Below are 20976 nucleotides of genomic sequence, written 5' to 3'. Positions count from 1 at the left end.
TTAAACGTCATGTTAACAAGAAATCCAGCTTCCTGAATTGGAGAGAAATCCTGTTGTCAAATAAAGCGTATGTGCATAACCAAAAAGACATCCACTCCCAGTATATAACTTGTCTTTTCACTGCAACTATCACTCCAAATGCTCTGAGAAAATGGGCAGGTGGCAGGGACTAAATCTGATTGCCAACCAGCTGCATTAAAACGTTTAATTGCAATGCGTGTAAACACACTGATTTCCTGCCCAAACCAGATTTCTTCAATTAACCTGGTTTCTTGTGTGCATGTAAACACAGTCACTGAATTAATTAAATCTCTAAAGTTTTTTTTAAAATAATAATAGAAAGATGAACATTTTTTCAATGCAGTGCAGTTGCTTTTAAAGTTTAATTTACATTTAGCTAACGTCAGACACTTTCCGACAGAAACATTGATTTTCTTTTTTTCTAAATGTGGCAATATTTTTTTCTAAAAAGGGGGGGGAGGGGGGTTAGGGGTGGGGGGTGTAAGGCAGTGTGAAAAGGGTCATTGTGATAGAGGGGACTGGGCACATAAAGCCTTGTCATAACAGATTACCTAACATGTTTTGCAGGCTCTGTTGTCAACTGCAATACCCCGTATTCAGTGCATTGTTCTGGTGTCTTCCTGTGCTTTTTTCCCCTCTCCTCTCTCTCAGTGGAAAGAGAAAAATGACGTGATCAAACTTTTAAGTAGAAATAGGGGAGAATGCATTGCCTTTCTTTACAGTTGCAGTAATTACTTTGATCTAGTGGCCCATCTAATGAAATAAAAACGTGATCTTAAAATAAATAGAAAGTTTGTTGCAGTCTTTTGAAAATGATGTGTCTGTGTCAGTGATGGTGATGTGGATTCTGGTGTGAAAGGGGCCCGTCTGTGGCTAGATGAACTCGGAAACTTCCAGGCTTTTTTGGCAAGAGTACCCGACAGAGAAATATTGCTGTGTGGATATTTTTTAATTAAAGGCTACATGGCATCTCCTTGACCTGACGTGAAAGTGCACTGTATCTAAAGGGGTAATCAAGATACCACATGTTAGTTTCTGTTTTGGAGTTGTTGTACGTCCTGTGTTGTGGCTGCGACAAGCTCAGCTGTTAGTCGAATGTGCACAGCAGTGCTCAGAGACTACTTTTAGCTCTCAGCTTTGAGCTGCATCCAGTGACAACTCTGTCACCTGTGCTGCAGCCCCGGCAACCGAGCCATCACACACTCTCTTCCAAAGATACTGGATACAACACGCAGAGCATTTCTGTGTGTGTGTGTGTGTGTGTGTGCTCCATACAGTCTTTATGCTCCCTATGTAAGGCTGAACAGCCATGTTAGTGTTACTGTGGCGCTGCTCAAACCATCGGCTCATGTCAACAGCTGCTTTGCTTCACCACACATGCACAAAGTGTGACACAGGTGTGCAGTTGTAATATTTTATAGACATATATAGCTTTAGAGCTGTAGAAATGAGCACATCAGCTGTTGGGCGGTTAAGTAACAATATAAATCCTGTATAAACAGTATACACTATATATTTACAACCCCACTTCTTATGTTATTATTTTTGACCATGTACGCTGAAGTTTGCACATGCAGGAACTGCACTGTAGCCTCTCATGAGCTACTGTGATTAGTGCCTGTGATGCTTTACCACACAACCGGAACCGCATGGGGAAATGTGTCACTTGCCTTAGTGACCCATTTGGAGGTTTCTTAATCATGCAACTGAAAAATTAAGCAGATTAAACAACAGTGAAAGTCTTTAATTGCAGCTCTAATCTAAGCTAGTGTTAGTCCATTTTAATATGAGATAACTTGACTTCATTCAGAGCTACTGACCTACAGCTCATAGGTCTCCTTGGTGGAGTATCACATTATTTGGAAGATGAACACACCTTGGCTGTAGATTTTCCATCCAGTCTGTTACAATCATTCTAAACTGTTCAGGTCCATTACCGCCTTTAGGCTCGTCACCCAAAATGAAAAAACAACAGAAACGATGATAAATCATAATCTATTTTAATTGATTGAATTCTCTCATGACAAAATGATCATACAGTACAGTACAGTAGGTCCACTTGTCTGATACCTTATATGTTAAGTGCATATGGTTGATGCAATTTGGTGCTAAAACAACACTTTAATTTAGTGGAAAATGACTGTAATCTTATGAGTGAATTAAATGCAATAATATTCTTCAGTTACATCACACCGCTGCCCACATGCACACACACCTCAGGGATGCTATTAAAATTCCTCATTCCTGCTGAAAGAAGCACATGTGGTAATAACAATTCTGCACAGATATTAATTCTCTGAATGCTTGGATTCACCTTAGCAGTTCATTTATTTGTTTTCCTTTTTATTTTTTTCATATACATTTATTTAATGCCCTCATCTCCTTCCTGTTATCCTGGACAGTCATCAATCAGCTTGAATTAACAGCTAGCAGGGTCCATAGAGGGTTACTGGAAGACAGAGGCAGATATACATTCAGCCATTTTAGACCCTGCTTGTGTGCTAGACTCAGGTGAATGGGGCTAGCTTTTAGTCCCCATCTGGTGCTCGGAGACCTCCTAACAACCTAATTACTGGGGGTGTCTCTGCTTTCCTGGCCGGATTATGGGCCCCATGTTGACTACTGGAGCACAAAATGTCTGCCGGCTACAACCAGCTGAGTGATGTTCTTTGGATAGCAGGATGTGGTTAGTTAACTGGTATCCACCCTGCCTTGAAATGGAGAGCTCCTGTGGAGAAGCCGGCATCCTATCGGTCCTATATACTGCACAACGGGGGAACTGAAAATGCAGAGCTGTGGCATTTTGGGAAAATAAACATCTGACGTGCCCTCACATGCCACCCAGTAGCTCGTCTGTTCACTGAACATGGGCGTTCTCTATCTGAATGAATTTCTCTATCTTTTATGTCTCCTGCAGTGTCTCCCACACAGATTTGCATACCATCAGTTTATGTTATGTAAATTTAGTGTTGTTTGATGGCCAGATGATGACACAGTAATGATTAGACGGTCCTCTGTGTCACTCTTTTATCGATAATGTTGAATTTCTGACCTTGTGTCTGAGGACATTGCGTTTAGTGTTTCCTGGTACGCAGCCAATCAATGCATACCTTATGTGTCACCAAGAGAAGTGCCTCAGTGCTCAAAAGGTTGTTTATTTTTAAATGATTAACTGTTTGTCTTTTTATATATTCCTGTCATTAGATTTTGCAATTAAAAAGTATCTAAAAGCTTTTTGTCAAGTAAAAGTTGTTTCTGGTATTGCATATGGAGTCTGACATGATAAGTAGCTTAATCTCTTACGAATCCTACAGTTTCTCACACAATGATTTTTTGCATGTTTCAGGGTTTTTAAATGATTAGAATCCTGAAATCACATGTTTGATAAATAATCAATAAACCTGTGTTTAAGTTACTCTATATAATTTCTACAAAGCAGGAATGGGGAATGCTTGAGGAGAGAGAAAACAGAACGCAATGTGCCGCATCCTCCCCTTGTGTGCCAAGTTGAGGTTGTTATGGCAACCAGAATCTGGTCCTATACCTGTTGCCATGGTTGAGAAAGACAGAGTGATGACGTTGTTTATTAGGCAGCAGAATGCGTCTGCCATTTTAAGTACACGATGTGACTCTGGTGGGAATATTTACTATAAATGGAAAGCAGAGGAATTCCTCATTGACATCCTGGTTTGTGACTATTAATACATGCACCCGTGCTCACATAGATAAGTGTGATGCACATGTGCAGGTGTAAAAAAGTGAAGTGAGTCACACTCTGGCAGTATATGGGGCACTCCTGTCAGATTTACTTCATCTCAGATGGCGGGGATAAAACCCACCTCCCTATGCATCACTCTTCAACATAAAGATGCTACAGTTTGACTTTAGATGTGTGTGTGATGACGTAGGGTGGATACACTGTATATGAGAAACAAACAATATATTCATTCTTTCACATAGAGTACAAATAATAAGAAATTGGACTACACACACATCCCCATTGCCATATCCGTTCCTTACTGGGAGATGGCAGATGTTATCTTGGTTACAGCTCCATTTGTGTGGTAGTTTGTTTCATCCTTGCCCTCAATACACTATTTGTAGACTTACATGAGAGATCCTCTCTTATGACGCACTGGCAGGACCACATGGGTGAGGTAGCTATCTGTTCTGAGAGCAGTGAAGTGGGCAAAGACGTCTATGCACGTCTAAAGACGTGAATGATTCACCCTCAGGAGTTGAACAGTCTCCCACTAGCTGATGCCATGTTGCTTTGCTTTGCTTAGATACATTTTTTACACCCCTACATCGGCTCTCATCTATGACAAGATCTGAATCAGAGAAGTTGACAGACTCGGTAAAGAATAGAAAGCTCACATCATGTCTTGTCTTGCCAGAACACACCTGTGATTCCCAGTAAGGCTAGTTTGTCTCTGTCAGTTTCCTGGCCTGTCATGAGCACACATGTGGCACTGTCTCATCATCATTCTGTTTTTACCGCTAAGGTGCCTCGTTGGCACTGAATCAGAGCTTAGGCTGCCCCCTTGTTAATAGCCACTGTAGATTGTTCCAGGAAAGGCGAACAGGGGCACTGGTAACGTAAATCCCCCTTCGTTTCTTTCTGCCCTGGCTCCAATTTCTCTTTGGAGGCAGGTCAAAGGTGAAATTGGGCTTTATTTAGCCACCTGTCTCACTGTATCCTCTTCCAGTGCCCAAAATGGAAGCTGCTGCTCTACCAGTGCACCTTAACCTGTTTGAAGATCGTAGGGGGTGCACACAGATGCATTGTTTTTACCTGTGCTAGGCTGTGGCTACCTGAGTTTTAGTGCAACGGCAGCTGCTATAATCATCACATATTTAGCATGAAGCAGTTAGTGTTCTGGTTTCTAAGGACACGTTGTGCTTTTCTGTCAGCATGTGACCCACGGAGGGCGATATGCAATCCCCGTCTCTCCACATCTCCTGCATTATTGATAAGTGTGCTGAAATCCTCTGAACACATAAGGCACTCTGCCGGGGACATCTTGATGCAAAAGCCTCTCAAGCACCCTCATGTCGAGGAGCCAGACCTGCCTTTAATTTGCCCATTAGCGAAGCACAGAATTTGCATGAAACCAAGATAATTACTGCTTTGTAGCTCTCACTGGAGATTTGTTTGGAAAGAGTGAAATGCTCTCAATACACAGATTAGTATTGCACCTACTAAGATACAGATGCAGTTTTTCCTTTCGTACTGCCTTTTGGTTTCTATTGTTGCTCTGTTTGGATTGTTGCTAGGTCTTTGTGCACACCCGTTACTTTTAGTCTCTCAAACCTTTTTTTTTTTTTTTTTCACTCGCCTGTTTCTCGTTCCTACCTCACCACCTCCCCCCTTAGTTCTAATGGTGAAGCTATGCGTTTCTCTGTTTGGCCTTAGCAAACTCTCTGCACTGACCCCAACACATGGCAGCTTTAGTCAATAAAAGTGCAGTTTTTCTTATAAGGGGATTAACAATTGGGGTACCGATATCTACAAATATCCTGCAGTAAATTCTTAATCTCCTCCTCTCTCTCTGTCACATATCCAGTGCAGTGTGGAACGCTTGAACACTAGTCCCAGGGGTACCAGCAAGCATGGTTGAGAGGGATGAAATGCCAGGCATGGCTGCAGATTCTTGTTCATTAAGAAATGTCTGTGTGGCCATAGGGAACGGTCGGGTGTGCGGAAATATTGTGTCATCATGCCTTTTTCAGATACAACAGGTGAAGATTGTTTAGTAGGCGTAATCGACATGTGTTATGACTCAACCTCTTTATTGTTCATGTTCTTGCTGTGTTATTAGTGCATGTGATTTAATCAAAACACTGATTAAAGATGACGTGTTTGGTGAAACTTGCTTTGGTTCTCAAAAAAGCCAACAGCTCATAATCCGTCACTGGTTCATGTGACTTTCAGTTCCAAATATATCACTGATGGTGCTCCTGATTGCAGAACAGGATCTTGGGAGATCCACTTTTTGCCAACTAGGATAAAAATAATTTATATAAATTGAGCATGACTGTGTCTCTTTAAGTAATTATTTGTGAAATGAAAGACTAGAAGAATTACATAAATGAAGCACACATAAATTAGGGATGTAAGTTTGATGTTTAAAAACATTTATGTAATCAGCTTCCCTGACTTTTTTAAGAGTGAGATGAAGCAAGTGTGCAAGCAAGAGAGAATGTGCCAGCAAAGGGAAAAAAAAAAAAGGAAACTGGAACCGAAACGTTTTTAAAGCAGAAAAAGGACACATTCAGTAGGCACAAAGGCAGTAGGTTTGCAAAGAAAACACCAGGCCAACTGCCATAGCATCAGGTATTCGTGGATAATCTCTGTTCTCATTTGAGAAGTGCTAAGCCAAAGCACCTACTGTCATTTGAATCACTTGTGTTTTTAAATTTGACTAAGTAATGAACCAGTGTTTCAGTCAGAATCACCAGACATCATTCAAAGTCACTGTACACTTGCTGCTTTCTTACTTTAGGTGCTGTGATGTCGTCAGAGTGAAATAATAAAAATCTTCATTTAGTAAATTGAGTCACTGACGTTTCACAAATTAATTAACTTTAGGAAGCCCTTAAAATGAAAATACAAGAACGTGGGAGTAGTTGTTGTCTCATATTCACATTCAAACCAGATGTTATCAACCATGTTACTAATTTTGTTTCCCCTCCACAGCTATTCTCAACCCCAAAGCCCCAAAGGAACCAGCAAAGACCTTCAGTTTTGATTATTCCTACTGGTCGCACACTACGGTGAGCTTTAACATTTTCCAGTGTCCAGCATAATGGCCAATAAGAAATATAAGATATAAATATACTTATTCATATATTGCCAATTTGAAATATCTTGAGTTTATTGAAATTCTGTACATTTTAAGTCATTTCTCTGTCTTTCCCACAGCCGGAAGACCCCAGCTTTGCATCACAGAACCTTGTATACAATGACATTGGCAAGGAAATGCTGCAGCATGCTTTTGAGGGCTACAACGTCTGCATCTTTGCTTATGGCCAGACAGGAGCTGGCAAATCCTACACCATGATGGGCAAGCAGGAGGAGGGGCAGGAGGGAATAATTCCCATGGTTTGTTCTACAATACAACTTTCTGATTTTAGCCTGACTGCAGAGATTAAGACAGACTTTGTCCTTTGTATTTTAAGTACTGGCTGTGCTTTCGTCATTCCCTCCTGTCATAATTCTAAACCAAATCAATCCACCACTGAAATATTGAGACTGCAAGTCGACTAAAGAGAATTTTTTTTTACCTTTGTTGTAATGAGATAGCCCTTTGTCTTCAGGAAATTTCGGATTGCTTAATATCCTTGTCCTCATTGATCTCAGTTCAGCATTTCACATAGTCAGACAGCTATTTGGGTCCTTCCCTGTCTTATGTTACACCTCCTGGTTTAGGGACACGGGGATAGACAGGGTGACATGGGCCAGATTGAAACCCAGGAAGCAGTATTAACATGGTACATGTGCCAACAGCGCCCAACATGAATTATATTTATTCTTTTGAAATGTGACTAAATGCCAGTGATTTGTTATACAAAGTGTAGTTTATGATGTTAATTTGGACCTTTTTCATCTATATATATATATACACACTATAATGGCATTTTTATGTGCAAGTTTTCAGAGTGTGATCTAGACTTGGTATCAAAGGTGACCCCTCCCCACCCCCCATCATCTCTATGCTGATGACTCCAAACTCTATATAAATCTTCTCTCACAATCTGTCTTCTGGAAACTGAATTGTGGATGAAAACTACTTCAAGAATAACGTAGTAAAAACTATCTGTCCCCTAAAATTAAGGACAAAATCATTGATCCTGCCTTTGTGGGGCTTTCTACAGCTAAGATTCAACACGAATGGAAACTATAGTCCAATCCCTCCTCCAAAACACTGTCAAAATCTGTCTTGTCAAAAATGTTCATACAATGTTTTTGTCTTTTGTCTCATTCTAGCAGCTATAGTGTATGTTACTCAATAATAACCACCAAGTGTTAAATCTCATGTCTAGATTTTATGGTTGCCTGTTTTATTGCTAAATAATTTTCTATATATGCAAATGAATGGATTGTTAGTATTTTGTTTATGGGGTCCACAGATCTCCTCACTATTCATCCTCCCTTTAACCTCTGCACATGCTGGTAATGTGCACTAAAATGTCTTCTTTCTTTGTCTCTCAGCTCTGTGAAGATCTATTTGAGAAAATCAATGACAACAAAGAAGAGGACCTCTCCTACTCAGTAGAGGTGAGTCTCAGACTTCTTCGGCATCTGTAATCCCCATTCTCAACTCCTGCCTCTGACTCTTGTGTTGGCTCGTCTCTAATGAACTGTTCCTAGTCTTCTCCTACGAGTGTCTCTGGCAATAGTCAGGTATCAATCACATGCTGGCTGAAGCTTCAGAGATGCTGGTTTGCCTCTGCACATTCCTTCCCATTATTTAGTTAAATTGTACACTTTTTCTCAAACTGAAAAAATAAATGAAAGTCTCACAGAGCAAATGATTCTAATGTGAGTTTAATAGTTAAAAATGAACAAATATCCTCCTACACAGTAATATACCTACATCATTATGATCTGTATTATATTACTTTGCATTCAGCTTCATCTTACTGCTTGTTTCACTGCAGCACCTGAACTGATATTCTGCTACTCGCTACTAGGTCGCTTACATGGAGATCTACTGTGAGCGTGTGCGAGATTTGCTCAACCCCAAGAACAAAGGGAACCTGCGAGTGCGAGAACATCCTCTACTCGGCCCCTACGTGGAGGACCTCTCCAAACTAGCTGTCACCTCCTACACAGACATCGCTGACCTAATGGATGCAGGCAATAAGGCCAGGTGAGCCAAGCTTGACCGTCAGTGTTGTTCAAGGAACGGCTAGTTACTGTACATTCAGAACACCAGAACCCTGCTTATCTAGAGGTTTTAATAAAACCGTAAGTCCATTATGACCTGGATGACTGAGACTCCTTAGAAATAGAACCTTTCTCTAATTGCAAGTAGTATTTCTCATTAAAATATGTGTATATACTTCAGTGCATGCAATTTGTGCGCACGCGTGTGTGTGTGTGTGTGTGTGTGTGTGTGTGTGTCACGAGAGCTCCTGTGGGGAGGAGTAAACCCTGCCTTAATCTTCCTGTGCTGACTCAGAAGGCTTATTTCTAGAACATGGCGTGTAAAGCCCGTATCTCCCCTGTGACTATCCCTCTGAGTACGCCTATGTATTTGTGTTTGGTGTCCTCACAGTATTATCCACCTCCGCCACACAAAATAATCCCTTAGACTCAATTCACCCTAATAGGCGTAAAACCCAGCGATGATAGCTCAAGTAATAGCCAAGACCATGAATTTAGTGTTAATAATACTGAGTAATTTAAAAGAAAAGTGATTAAAGTACTCAGAAAATGTGTAATATCCATATTGTTTTCTGTTTCGTTTTGTCAACATACAGAACTGTGGCTGCCACCAACATGAATGAGACCAGCAGCAGGTCTCACGCTGTTTTCACCATCGTCTTCACACAGAGAAGACACGACAGCGAGACAGACCTTTCCACAGAAAAGGTCAGCAGACAAGACAGACAGCCTACCTTCTGATTCTTTAATTGGACTGTGAAGCACAGATTGTGATTATGATCCCATGCTGTTGGGAGCGCATTTCTTCATACTGGTTTTTATTTAGAGCCCATTTATAAAGTTTGTCTATATATAGTTTCGCCAAGATGTCTCCTATGGTTCTTTAAGTTTATGGTGATGGGGGAAGGAAGAAGAAAGCCATTTTAGATTTGACTTGTAGCGTTTCCTCTGACTGTGGAGAGACAAAGACCTCTGTGTTATTGTAAACACAATGCCTATTGTCTTTAACCACTCTATCAGATTTTAGTGCCTAGCTGCATCTCACTCGACAGTAATGTTGAAATGTTAAGAATGTTTACACTTCCTATGCATGTGACTTTGAAAGATTTTAGATGTTTTAGTTTGTTTTGGTTTCTGAAAATATCTTGAACTTAGTATTCGGTACTTAGTATGCAGTCATTATCGTTTCAGTAGTATTCTCATCTGTTCCCAGTTTGTTATTCAAATATAAATTATTCATAAACTTTATGGAATTTAAAATGTATTTCCTCCCTCTTCAGGTCAGTAAAATTAGTCTGGTAGACTTGGCAGGGAGTGAACGAGCAGATTCCACTGGCGCTAAAGGTACCAGGCTAAAGGTAAGACTCACGTTATTACAGAGACCCAGCAACAATATAAACAGTTAGAAACTTGGATCAACTTGAATAAAAATTTTTTCATCTGCGGTTGCAGGAAGGAGCAAACATCAATAAATCCCTCACCACATTAGGAAAGGTTATCTCCGCCTTGGCTGAAGTGGTGAGTGTTCTACGTCCATTTCTATTTCTTTTTTTCTTTTTCTCTATCCTCCTCCTCCTCCTCTTGAGCCTTTTCTCTTACCCTCTACAACTTGACCTTGTCCTCTCAAGGAATTAATATTTGTAGCCTGGCATGCTGTAATGTCTTGTCTGTTTTCTCTTCTCTTGTCCTTGCAATGCCTGCTTATACAGGATAACTGTACCAGCAAGGTAAACCCTTTGACAGCTCAACCACTAACCTCTGATTCTTCCCATGAGCCAGATTTGACAGCCCTTTGCCATGTGCATTGTTGACGTTGTTGCACAGTGTTCTGCCACAACAATTTTTTTATCATTTTTATCAAGTGCTGTGCATTTAGGCATCATGCAGAATAATGCCAACATTTCTTGCACATGAGCAAAAGGGCATCAAATCAAGCCTCTACTCATTTTACCTGATCACTTGTCCCTTACATACATATAAGGTTTTTGCTATGATACATCATATCGTCCAGTCTTACCTGCCATCACTAATTTTCAGTGTTTAAACAGAAAGCCTTACAGCAGCATTTTTTCCCAGCCAGCCAAATTAATATTTGGTTTATTACAGAGCAAGAAGAAGAAGAAGAGCGACTTCATCCCGTACAGAGACTCAGTTCTGACATGGCTGCTGAGGGAGAACCTCGGTATGAACATTAATATCGTTTGATAAACATCCTTTGCCGGTGGAATTTATGTATGTATACTGTGTAGCAAAATCCTTATACCCTGATAGCAGGAAAAATTGAACCATCTGTATCCTGTATTACGGAGGAAGGGGGGATTAAAAAAAATAGAGCTAGTGTACATTACTCTCTGCTAATTTAAGCAGAACACTGTCAGCAGACTGTATTTCAACTTAACTAGACAAGCACACCCATCTGCTTATTTCAGACACGTATCAAGCAGAGTGTACAGTTATCTTCAATCTAAGCTGTCACGTGTTCTAAGTAGCAGTTCAGTGGAATAAATAAGCGTTTTAAAGTGCAGTGGAAATCCTGTTTTATTTTTAAATAAATCTAATACTGATCTATCTTGTTTAGGTCCATATATATTATGTCAGACAAATGATCTTTTACCCACATTCTCACATAATTCACCTCTTTCCTCATCTTTGATAATCACAGGTGGAAACTCCAGAACAGCTATGGTAGCTGCCCTCAGTCCTGCAGATATCAACTATGACGAAACTCTCAGCACACTGCGGTAAGGTTTCCATCCAGGGTGTAGATAATAGCTTACAAATGAATCCCAGTTAATTGTTTTCATTACAGTTTATCTTATTTCAAAGCCCCCTTACAAATAGAGTCTATTTTCATTTTTAGCTATGCTGACCGAGCTAAGAACATCAAATGCAATGCTGTCATCAATGAGGATCCCAACAATAAGCTGGTGCGTGATTTGAAGGACGAAGTGGCTCGACTGAAGGAGCTGCTCCGTGCCCAGGGCCTGGGAGACATCCTGGACAGTGAGTTTTATGCTATCACAGCAGGCCATATCTGCAGCCGCGCAGCATCTACCTCCTCTCTCAGGGCCAAGCACAAACTGGCAACATTTTCTGTCTTCTTCATTGTCTCATTTCTTTCATCCATTCAGCTTTGTTTCCATTGCAGTGCCTGTACTTGTGCCTAGTATAAAACTAAAAAGACTTCAACAGCTTTTTGAAATCTATTTACCTCTATACTGGTTTATTTTTCCTGTTTACAAAGTGAAATGTATAATGTGTATTTTGTAATATGTATGATATGTGCTATATAACACTAAATGCATAGAATAGTTAAAGAGTATTTCTAAATCACTTAATGAAAGTTCATATGGTCACATGTGGCTAACTGTGACTGACAACACAAATGGTAGTTTAAAGCTACATTAAAATATCACACTTCATTTGCTGTACACAAGAGTAATGGCTCATAGCCTAGTCAATTAGAGACATAATACACTCGTTAATAACTTCTAATATCTGTTCTGATTAATAACCTGACTACTTGCTAATGCCTGCTTAGATCTAGCCCCAGTTTGTTCCTCTCATGTATTAGCTTGTTTGAGTCATGGAGCAAAGCATCCTTAAAAGAAATAAATACTTGGCGATGTTTGAAGATTTTTGAAATACCTTTAGGACAGCAGTAAGTTCTGGGTTTTTCAAAGAGTCTTCTAACCATCTGGATGGAAACATATTCTGTGCGCCACATGATAAAAAAGATTTCTAACCCTTTTCCCAAATTACGACTCTGTTTCTACCATCTCTGTTTGGATTAAGAAACAGATTCTGGAAATACCTTCAGAAAAACAATAAGTGTTGTTATACAACCTTCTGGGTTTTTCAAACATTGCAGTGTATTTATCTCTTAACTCTGTGACTTGAATGTAACTTTAGAGACACAAACTGGAGCTAGCTTAGATCATGCCTAATGACATGGCACTTCATTTAAGAAGTCAATCCATGCCATTTCTTCTCATCCTCGTTATCATTCTCATTCTTCTCACTAAGAAATGTCTGTAACCTTTTCCTTCCATTCTACTGGTGCTGACCTCTGACCCTTCTCATCTTTTCCTGCTTCCCCCCCAGTTGATCCTATGGGGGATGATTGCCCGGGAAGTGGAGTCAAATGTGTGTATATGTGTGGTAGTCATGCATTGTCTATCACTATTTGCGCTATTGATAATAGCTAACATTGCTTATGCCCCCCATTACCTATATATGAAATCTGCTACCAGCTTTGCATGTAAATGCTAAAAAAAAAGCTAAAGCTTTATAGTATGAGAAATGCAAGGCTTCCATAGGTGTGCTGATCTGGCGAGGGTTAGCATGCTAGTAGGTTAGCTTGCTTTGCGCTTGTGTTCCTGTTATTTTTCATAATGATGGGGGTGAGGCAGCTATTTGCAAGCTCAAATCCAACTATCACAAGTTAATATTGGAGTATCCCTTTTAGAAACATTACTTTTAGACTAGCTCGTCCGTCTCCCCCACCCCCAACTCACCTGCATCATTTTCTTACCATGTCAGCCTTTAACTCTCTCAAGCTTCTTTTCTTGCCAGCTGTCTTCCTGTTCATTTTCTTTTGTTTTACTAATCATCCGCTGCAGGTGACAATGCTCAAAGCCTTAGAGAGCAACTTCTCAGTTCTCAAACTGAGGCTCAGAGCTACAGACAGAAAGGTGCATAATTTAAAATTTCTAAGTAGCCACATCAGAGGTGTATATATACAGAGTTGACCAACTTGGTGTGTTATGATAGTTTGTATTGAATAGTTAGTTTGCTAGTGCACTCTCTGCTATTCTCACAAATCCCTAACTCATCTCCTCTCCTGCCCTGTCCTATAATAGTCTTACTGCTCCTAAACTGTGAGGTGATCCTGACCAAAAGTAGATGTTCACCTTTTGCGTCTCTTATCCCACAGACCGTGTACAAGTAAAGTCAAATGGCTCCATCAGTGGGCCTTGATGCATTCCCTTTTTTGGAGATAAGAAAAGCCTATATTTCCCGTGTCAGCAACCGTTCTCATTTTTATTTCCAAAGTGTCAGCACCTCCTAAAATCATTTAAAGTCTACTTCTATTGGCCATTCATTTTTAGTTTGGTTTTTAACGGACACAGTGTCTGTTACCTCAGATGTCCTTGAGGCCATTAGATTGACATGAGCTGCCTGACCTTTACAGAGGCTGCTGTGGCTCTGTTATGGTGTGTGTGTGTGTGTGTGTGTGTGTGTGTGTGTGTGTGTGTGTGTGAGCGAGCACACACGTGTGTGCTGTGAATCATACTGCTCAACTGCGGGCTGAACTTTGGCAGCATGTGTCAACGACTCTCAGTCTCCCCCCCCCCCATCCTGTAGTTGATAACACTGATAGCAGTTTTCACACAGTATGTTCCCATTCACACTAGAGTTCAAGACAAAAGCAACACTGTGACATCACCTTATTGTACACACTGGAAATTAAGTGTTCAGTGTTAATTGCTCTGCACTGTAATTCTGGCCCACATAAAAACGGGCTTCTGGAAAATCTCTAGTACAAGCTGAAATCTCTTCTCTGAAAGCTGAATGGTTGCAAACATTACTCTTGAAAGCAATCTGGAGTGAAATCTGCTGCTCTCTGTAGCTGACCATTATGCTGGGTGTTTGTCTTAACCCTTTGACGTACAACATTTGTCTTACACTGGTCTTCCCTTCCCTTTGTCCTTTTCTCTTTCCCCATTTCCTTCTTTTGTTTCTATCTTCCTCCTATCTGGAATTTTATTCCTCCATTTTATGTGGTTTATTCCCCCTATCCTGTCCCGAACCTATCCCACCTTTCTCTGTTTTTGCTTTCCCTCTTTCTCTCTTGCTGTTGGCTCAGACCTCAAAGACATTCAGAACAATAAGAATAGATACTTGATAGCCTCAGAGAACCAACGCCCTGGCCATTTCTCCACAGCCCCTATTGGTTCCCTGACAGCCTCTCCATCCTCTGGCTCACTGTGCAGCCAGGGGGGCCTGCAGTCGGTTACCAGCATACAGGAGCGCATCATGTCCACACCTGGAGGAGAGGAGGCTATCGAAAGACTCAAGGTAAAGTGGTCCTGTGTAGGCCGCTACGGTGTCACTTATGTCTCTAGTCAAGAGAGCAGTCCCACAGCTAAAATCTGCTAAAACCATCAACTCTGGCTACTTTAATCTCCAACTTTAAGGCTTTTTTCTTTAACTCACTAAAGATTTGGGGGAAAAAAGCACATTTTTTTCTTTTTGCCCTCCAGCTGTGCCCTCAGTGGAGCTAAAAGCTGACCCAGTGGTGCTATGTGTGGCAACAGGCTAGATTGTAAATGTTTATGCAAGGCATGTGTTGTAATATCTCATTAATTATTGGGTAAAAACACTATTAAAACATACTTAAAACACATTATTAATTATTGATTATTATAAATCAATGATTATCTTTCATTTCTTCCAGTGGCTCTTGTTCTGTATCTGCCACCAAAATATTGTTTTCTCCACCTTCTGCATTGATAAATGTGTATTTACCACAAGTGGCACAGGAGGAGCTTCCCTTAGTGTTTGTTGTTGGATATTATAATAATAAACCATAAACTATATACTACTAATAAACAATAATTGTTAATTAAAATATATCTTAATACATACATATATATATGTAATTGTTTGATTTGAACAAGTATTGAGGATACTTCATTAAATACAGTACAGGTTGAAGTATCTTTCGGTGTCTGTAGAAGGTGCATCTTTTCAAAATATTAAAATATCTCTGAATAGATTGGTACGCTGAGTGAAAGTCAAAAAATTCAAAGCAATGTAAAATCAAAGCACATGCAGCGTAACGTTCAGTAAATTAGAAGTTCATTTAATGTTAATATGGCTGTTTCATTTTAGCCCACACATAGCCTTTAATCAATCTATCAGTTCTCATGAGGCCTGTGAGCTTCGTATCTCTCACACTCGCAGCAGACCTCTCACTCTGTTGATAAAGGAGCACATAGGATTGCAACAACCAACTATGAGGAGCTGCAGTTTCCATGGCAACCATGGTGCCCAGTCTGTCTGTCATCCAATGACGTCAAGCACCAACGCAGATACGGAGGAAATTGGACCAAAATAGATCCAGTCTTATTGGCTTTTAGCTGTAATAGTGAGCTTGTACTATTCACATTCTTTGTTCTTCAAAGGTGTGGCAGCTATTTTAGTTACGAAATAAAGGTTACAGTGAAGGTTTACAATCCTTACAAAACATAACACCATCGTCAGTATTGCCCTGCATAGCAATGCATTATGATGTTAATCAAAGATGACTGTGTGCTGCATTATTAAACCTTTGCAGTAACAAATGTGGCATGTCACAGAATATATCAATGTCCAGAACAACAGACAAATTTCCAATGAGCTTTAATTAGTTAATAAAGAAACTTGACCAAGAAAGCAGGTTTGTCTCTATTGAGCCAAACTAATTCTCATAAATCCAGAGACTGGGTGGACTTGTTGTTACTGAGCTAAATGTGCAGCCTCCACTGCACTGTTTATAGTTACAATAACAATTTTTTTCTCACATTTTTCCCATCTGTGTTCAGGAATCAGAAAAGATCATTGCAGAGCTCAATGAAACCTGGGAAGAGAAACTGCGAAAGACGGAGGCAATCCGCATGGAGAGGTCAGTATTGGCAGACCATTTCCGTTCGTTTCCACAACCCTCCCTCAATTCGTCTGTGTCCTGTCAGCGTTAAACAACCCTCAATAACTCTGTTCCCTTCTGTGCTGTCTGTCTCACTTTCCCACACCTACTGTATGTGTCTCATTTCATCTGCGCTCATTCTGTCCACTTCCCTTCCTCTCTCTCTGTCGTCACACTCTGCTGCACACACACCCATCTCGCACCCTTTCTCCCCCTTTACCCACTCATCTGTGACTGCAGACATCAACCATGTTACTGTCTACCCATTGAGTCTCAGTGGTACCATTCTCTGCCTGTTGTCATACCACAAATCACTTGCTGTAATGTTGCACACCATCACTTCTCATCCTCTTACTCTTATAAAAACGAAGGCACTTTGCTGAAAATAAATGTATTGTATATAGATGGTATGGTGTGTGTTTTTATATAATATACTATACATGTATATAGAAGAGTAGCCACAAAAGCCATCAGATTGAACTATTATTCCTAAGCCTACAAATGTCTTTCCTTCACTACAGGGAGGCCTTGCTTGCAGAGATGGGTGTTGCAATCCGTGAAGATGGAGGCACTTTGGGGGTCTTCTCTCCTAAAAAGGTAGGGCAGACATGATACACATGCATAGACACTGAAGGCGCCAGGCGGCAGACTGTGTCGAATTTCCCATGGGTGGTGGTGATGCACGCCCTTCCACCATCACTTCCTTAGTTCTGTTTCCCATGTTATCTTTTCCATGAGAACCCTCCCTGTACCGTCGCTGGTTTTTCTCAACTGCTCTCTTTATCATTCTGTCTTTCTTTCCATTTTTACCATTTATTTGCCTCCTCCGTATACTCAGCTTAGCCATGCTGACGACCAGTTTGATTGTTTTCCCACCAAGAAGGTTTGTTGAATAATATCGGCAGACAAAGTGCCTTTCCTGCACTAGATGTAGCCCCATAACTGACAGTTTAGTTAAGTTTTTAGTTGTGTTTTACCATCCTAATGTCCATAGTAAGAGCAGTTCTCATAGTTACTGCATCCCATGCACAGATCTGAACTTAATGTATTTCTGGTCAGATATTTACATCTTTTTAACTACTCTGTGGAACATCTATTGTTCCCTTTTCTCCACCATGTTTGATTGACTGACTGCCTAATGTATTAAGATTTTGACAAGTGATTATGCACGTAAGCTACTTTGACATTAAATTTCACATCAACCACTTAACAAAGGTTTATGTTTAAGTATAATACTTGGCACTGAGGTAATAGAGTATTCAAACCTTTCCTTTAGTTGCTTAGAGCTATTAGTGCTGTCATGAGGCATATTGAATAACAGGCAGTCGTACATTCCCCTGACTCTCCTTACCTCTCCAGCATCTTTCAGTAGAGGCACTGCTGCGTGTCAGTAACAATAAGTCCAGTAGATGTGTTAGTATGGGCTTGTCAGAAGAATCACAATTGCGACAGAGAAATATTTGTGATCTTCTAAACACTGACTTTTCAGCGCCAGCTGTCACTAGATCAGCTTTGGTTTCAGAAAATTCCTCTCTTTGAAATAAATCTTTTTCTAGGCAGGTTTTGACCCCCTTCCTCTGCTGCTAATTGTTGCTTTAGTTTAGTTTTTTTTTGTTCACATCCATTTTTCTTCCATTCATTTTTTTCTCTCACGCACTGCCACTCCATGGGTTAGCATTTCGCTGAGAAGCCTTGTGATCTCTATACAGACTTTAATGGGGTCTTTTCCCCAAAGAAGGTTGGTGGTTTTGATGAGTACTTGCTAGCACTGTTTGAGTCGTAGTGTTGTGATGCGTCAGACTGTAGAGGTGTCAGCATTGTGTCAATGTGACCATTTCTGTTCATGTATCACTCAAGGCCACTGAAGACAGTGTTTGATATGAAACTATACCCACTTGGTTGACATTTCTCGTATCCTAGATGTAGAATTCTGATGGAAAAAGTGAAAATTCCTGAACTTTTTTCGTATTAAACTGTCTACCTCTTATGTTTCATCCATAGACTCCTCACCTGGTTAACCTGAATGAGGATCCTCTCATGTCAGAGTGTCTGCTCTACTACATCAAAGACGGAATTACAAGGTAACCAAAACTTGATTGATGACATTGAAATGCTGCAGAGGATGTGGAAAAGTTTGGAATTCCTCCCAGGCAGGGTCTCTGAAAGACTACTTTTTTAATTTTTCCTCTTTTTATGTTATGAAAGAGAAACTTTCAGAGTCTGAAGAAACTGCCCTAATATCTACCACAGATCCAAAAAAAAAAAATGACTGTGCAAAACTACTTTCCTTCCCTCTTTCCGGTCCTTTTGGACTCCTCTATAGACCATTCCTGTTGAGTATTTTGTTACAGTCATGCCCCAGGGGGACAATAATGGATGACAGAATCACAGATGAAAGAACCCATAGTACTTTAGAAGTGCTGCCTTCTCTTGAGTAATGCTTTAAAAGTCCCATTTAACTTCTGCTGCTGACTTTTTGCCCAAATGGCTGCCAATCCAGTGAGAGAGCACTGTTCACTCTCTCAAAATGGCCTCTACGATTGTTGCAGGGTGGGTCAGGCTGATGCCGAAAGACGTCAGGACATCGTCTTAAGTGGTGCTCACATCAAGGAAGAGCACTGCATCTTCCGCAGTGAGAGGAATGCCAATGGAGATGGTGAGATGGTTATGAGTTTTCTTGCTTGTGCATGTATGCATGTGTATTAAATATCTGGATTCTTATGAATAAAGAAGAGTTGATCGGAAGAAAGGTCTGATTAAAAGACCAATACCTATAGTCCCTAAATACCTGCAGAAGCAACATTAGGCACTTTATCAATGGATGAAATTGGTGCATAAATATAGATTCCAATTCATTTTCTGTGCTAATGTAAAACATTATGCCCTAAATGACAGTAATCACTACATACTCTGGATGAGCTATTTGTCCTTTACCATCTAAAAATGAACAATGATGAGCTTTTCAGAATGTTTTACTGATTATTGGTTGGTGTGTTTTTGCTGAAGTGATCGTCATGCTTGTGCCCTGCGAGGGATCAGAAACTTACGTCAATGGCAAGCGTGTTGAGGGTGCAATCCAGCTTCGTTCAGGTACATATCTCATTTTTGGAAACTTGTAAATAATCTGTAAATGGGAAATTGTATTATCTTCAATATAAATGAGGTTGATGAGACTGATTTCCTAATAACATAGATTATTGACTTCATATAATGGGCTTTTCCTTGGACTTCATGAATCACGGTTATAAAACGTGGTTCATAATGCCTTTTAGATGTTCTACTTCAAATTGTTGTTCCATTGGTTACAGCACAGATGGAGCAATGTCTTGCAAGTTTCATGCTTTCGATTCTTATTCCTGCCACACATGTGCTCTACCTTCTTTCAGGAAACCGTATCATTATGGGAAAGAACCACGTGTTCCGCTTCAACCACCCAGAACAGGCCAGGGCTGAAAGAGAGAAAACGCCATCTGCTGAAACCCCAGTTGAACCAGTGGATTGGACCTTTGCTCAGAGAGAGCTTCTGGAAAAGCAGGGCATCGACATGAAGCAGGAGATGGAGAAAAGGTATGCAATCCATCCTGTTAGTGTTATTCAGATGAATTTTCAAAAGGTGTCAGTAGTCTGATTTGTGGATTGTACAGTATGCCTTAAATTGATGTATCTCACAATATATTTTGCACTTTTACGTAGACTCACTGAGATGGAAATCCTGTACAAAAAGGAGAAGGAGGAAGCAGACCAACTTCTGGAGCAACAAAGACTGGTGAGTTCAAATGAGCTGGAATTTAATCAAACCCACTTTGTGAGTGTTTTCTGTAATCATGCTAGAAGTTGTAGACAGGTTAGCAATAACTGCAGAGTGGGTTTAATAGGTGTTAAACAATAACTTATATGATGCTTTCTGCAAGTGAGCTATATCATAATTAAAGGCAGCTTCTTGAGTGATATAGATGAGCTAGTGTGTGATTTTGTGTGTGATTTTGAGTGAAATGTACTTGAGTGTCATAAGCGGGATACAAAGTTAAAGCATGGTTTTCTACGGTCAATTACAATTGGAAAGCTAGTTTTGTTTTTTGGATGATAATTTCACTTGGTCTATTTAAATCTGACTAGTACTAATTCTCACTCTGAGCTGACACTTTTGAGATATGTGTGTGTCAATCACACTTTTACTCCTAGCGCATGTCTGTTCTTCTTGCATGGAAGTTTTTCTGGTTTGAGACAGATGAGCTTTTAATCGTCTTCCTCTTGAGTTTAACTGATTTTTCTGTAGCAATTTGGTTGAGCGAGAATTAGATTGTAAAGCTTTCCCCTTTTCAGAATCCCCGTTTTCACTTTTCTTGTGTCTTCTATAGTGTATTTGAATCTT

The 20976-nt window shown here is 40.2% G+C and overlaps 1 protein-coding gene across 3 annotated transcripts in view; it reads left to right on the top strand.

The window, feature by feature from the left end:
• kif1b (kinesin family member 1B) overlaps positions 1–20976 on the top strand; it is a 58791-nt gene that overhangs the window by 11338 nt on the left and 26477 nt on the right. For 2 of the 3 annotated variants that reach the window (XM_042409805.1, XM_042409807.1), the window contains exons 3-20: positions 6722–6798; positions 6947–7126; positions 8237–8302; positions 8719–8897; positions 9511–9622; positions 10195–10272; positions 10367–10432; positions 11021–11096; positions 11577–11655; positions 11775–11917; positions 14862–14995; positions 16504–16583; positions 17126–17201; positions 18606–18685; positions 19154–19260; positions 19611–19694; positions 19991–20171; positions 20298–20370. In XM_042409805.1, coding sequence (XP_042265739.1) covers positions 6722–6798; positions 6947–7126; positions 8237–8302; positions 8719–8897; positions 9511–9622; positions 10195–10272; positions 10367–10432; positions 11021–11096; positions 11577–11655; positions 11775–11917; positions 14862–14995; positions 16504–16583; positions 17126–17201; positions 18606–18685; positions 19154–19260; positions 19611–19694; positions 19991–20171; positions 20298–20370 — 1871 coding nt within the window. Of the gene's footprint in view, positions 1–6721; positions 6799–6946; positions 7127–8236; positions 8303–8718; positions 8898–9510; positions 9623–10194; positions 10273–10366; positions 10433–11020; positions 11097–11576; positions 11656–11774; positions 11918–13018; positions 13061–14783; positions 14996–16503; positions 16584–17125; positions 17202–18605; positions 18686–19153; positions 19261–19610; positions 19695–19990; positions 20172–20297; positions 20371–20976 lie in introns of all 3 variants that reach the window. The other variant, XM_042409808.1, reaches the window with a different exon arrangement.

This window comes from Thunnus maccoyii, chromosome 4, assembly GCF_910596095.1.
Source record: "Thunnus maccoyii chromosome 4, fThuMac1.1, whole genome shotgun sequence".
NCBI classification, from domain to species: domain Eukaryota; kingdom Metazoa; phylum Chordata; class Actinopteri; order Scombriformes; family Scombridae; genus Thunnus; species Thunnus maccoyii.
This window is presented reverse-complemented; position numbering and strand designations above follow the sequence as displayed.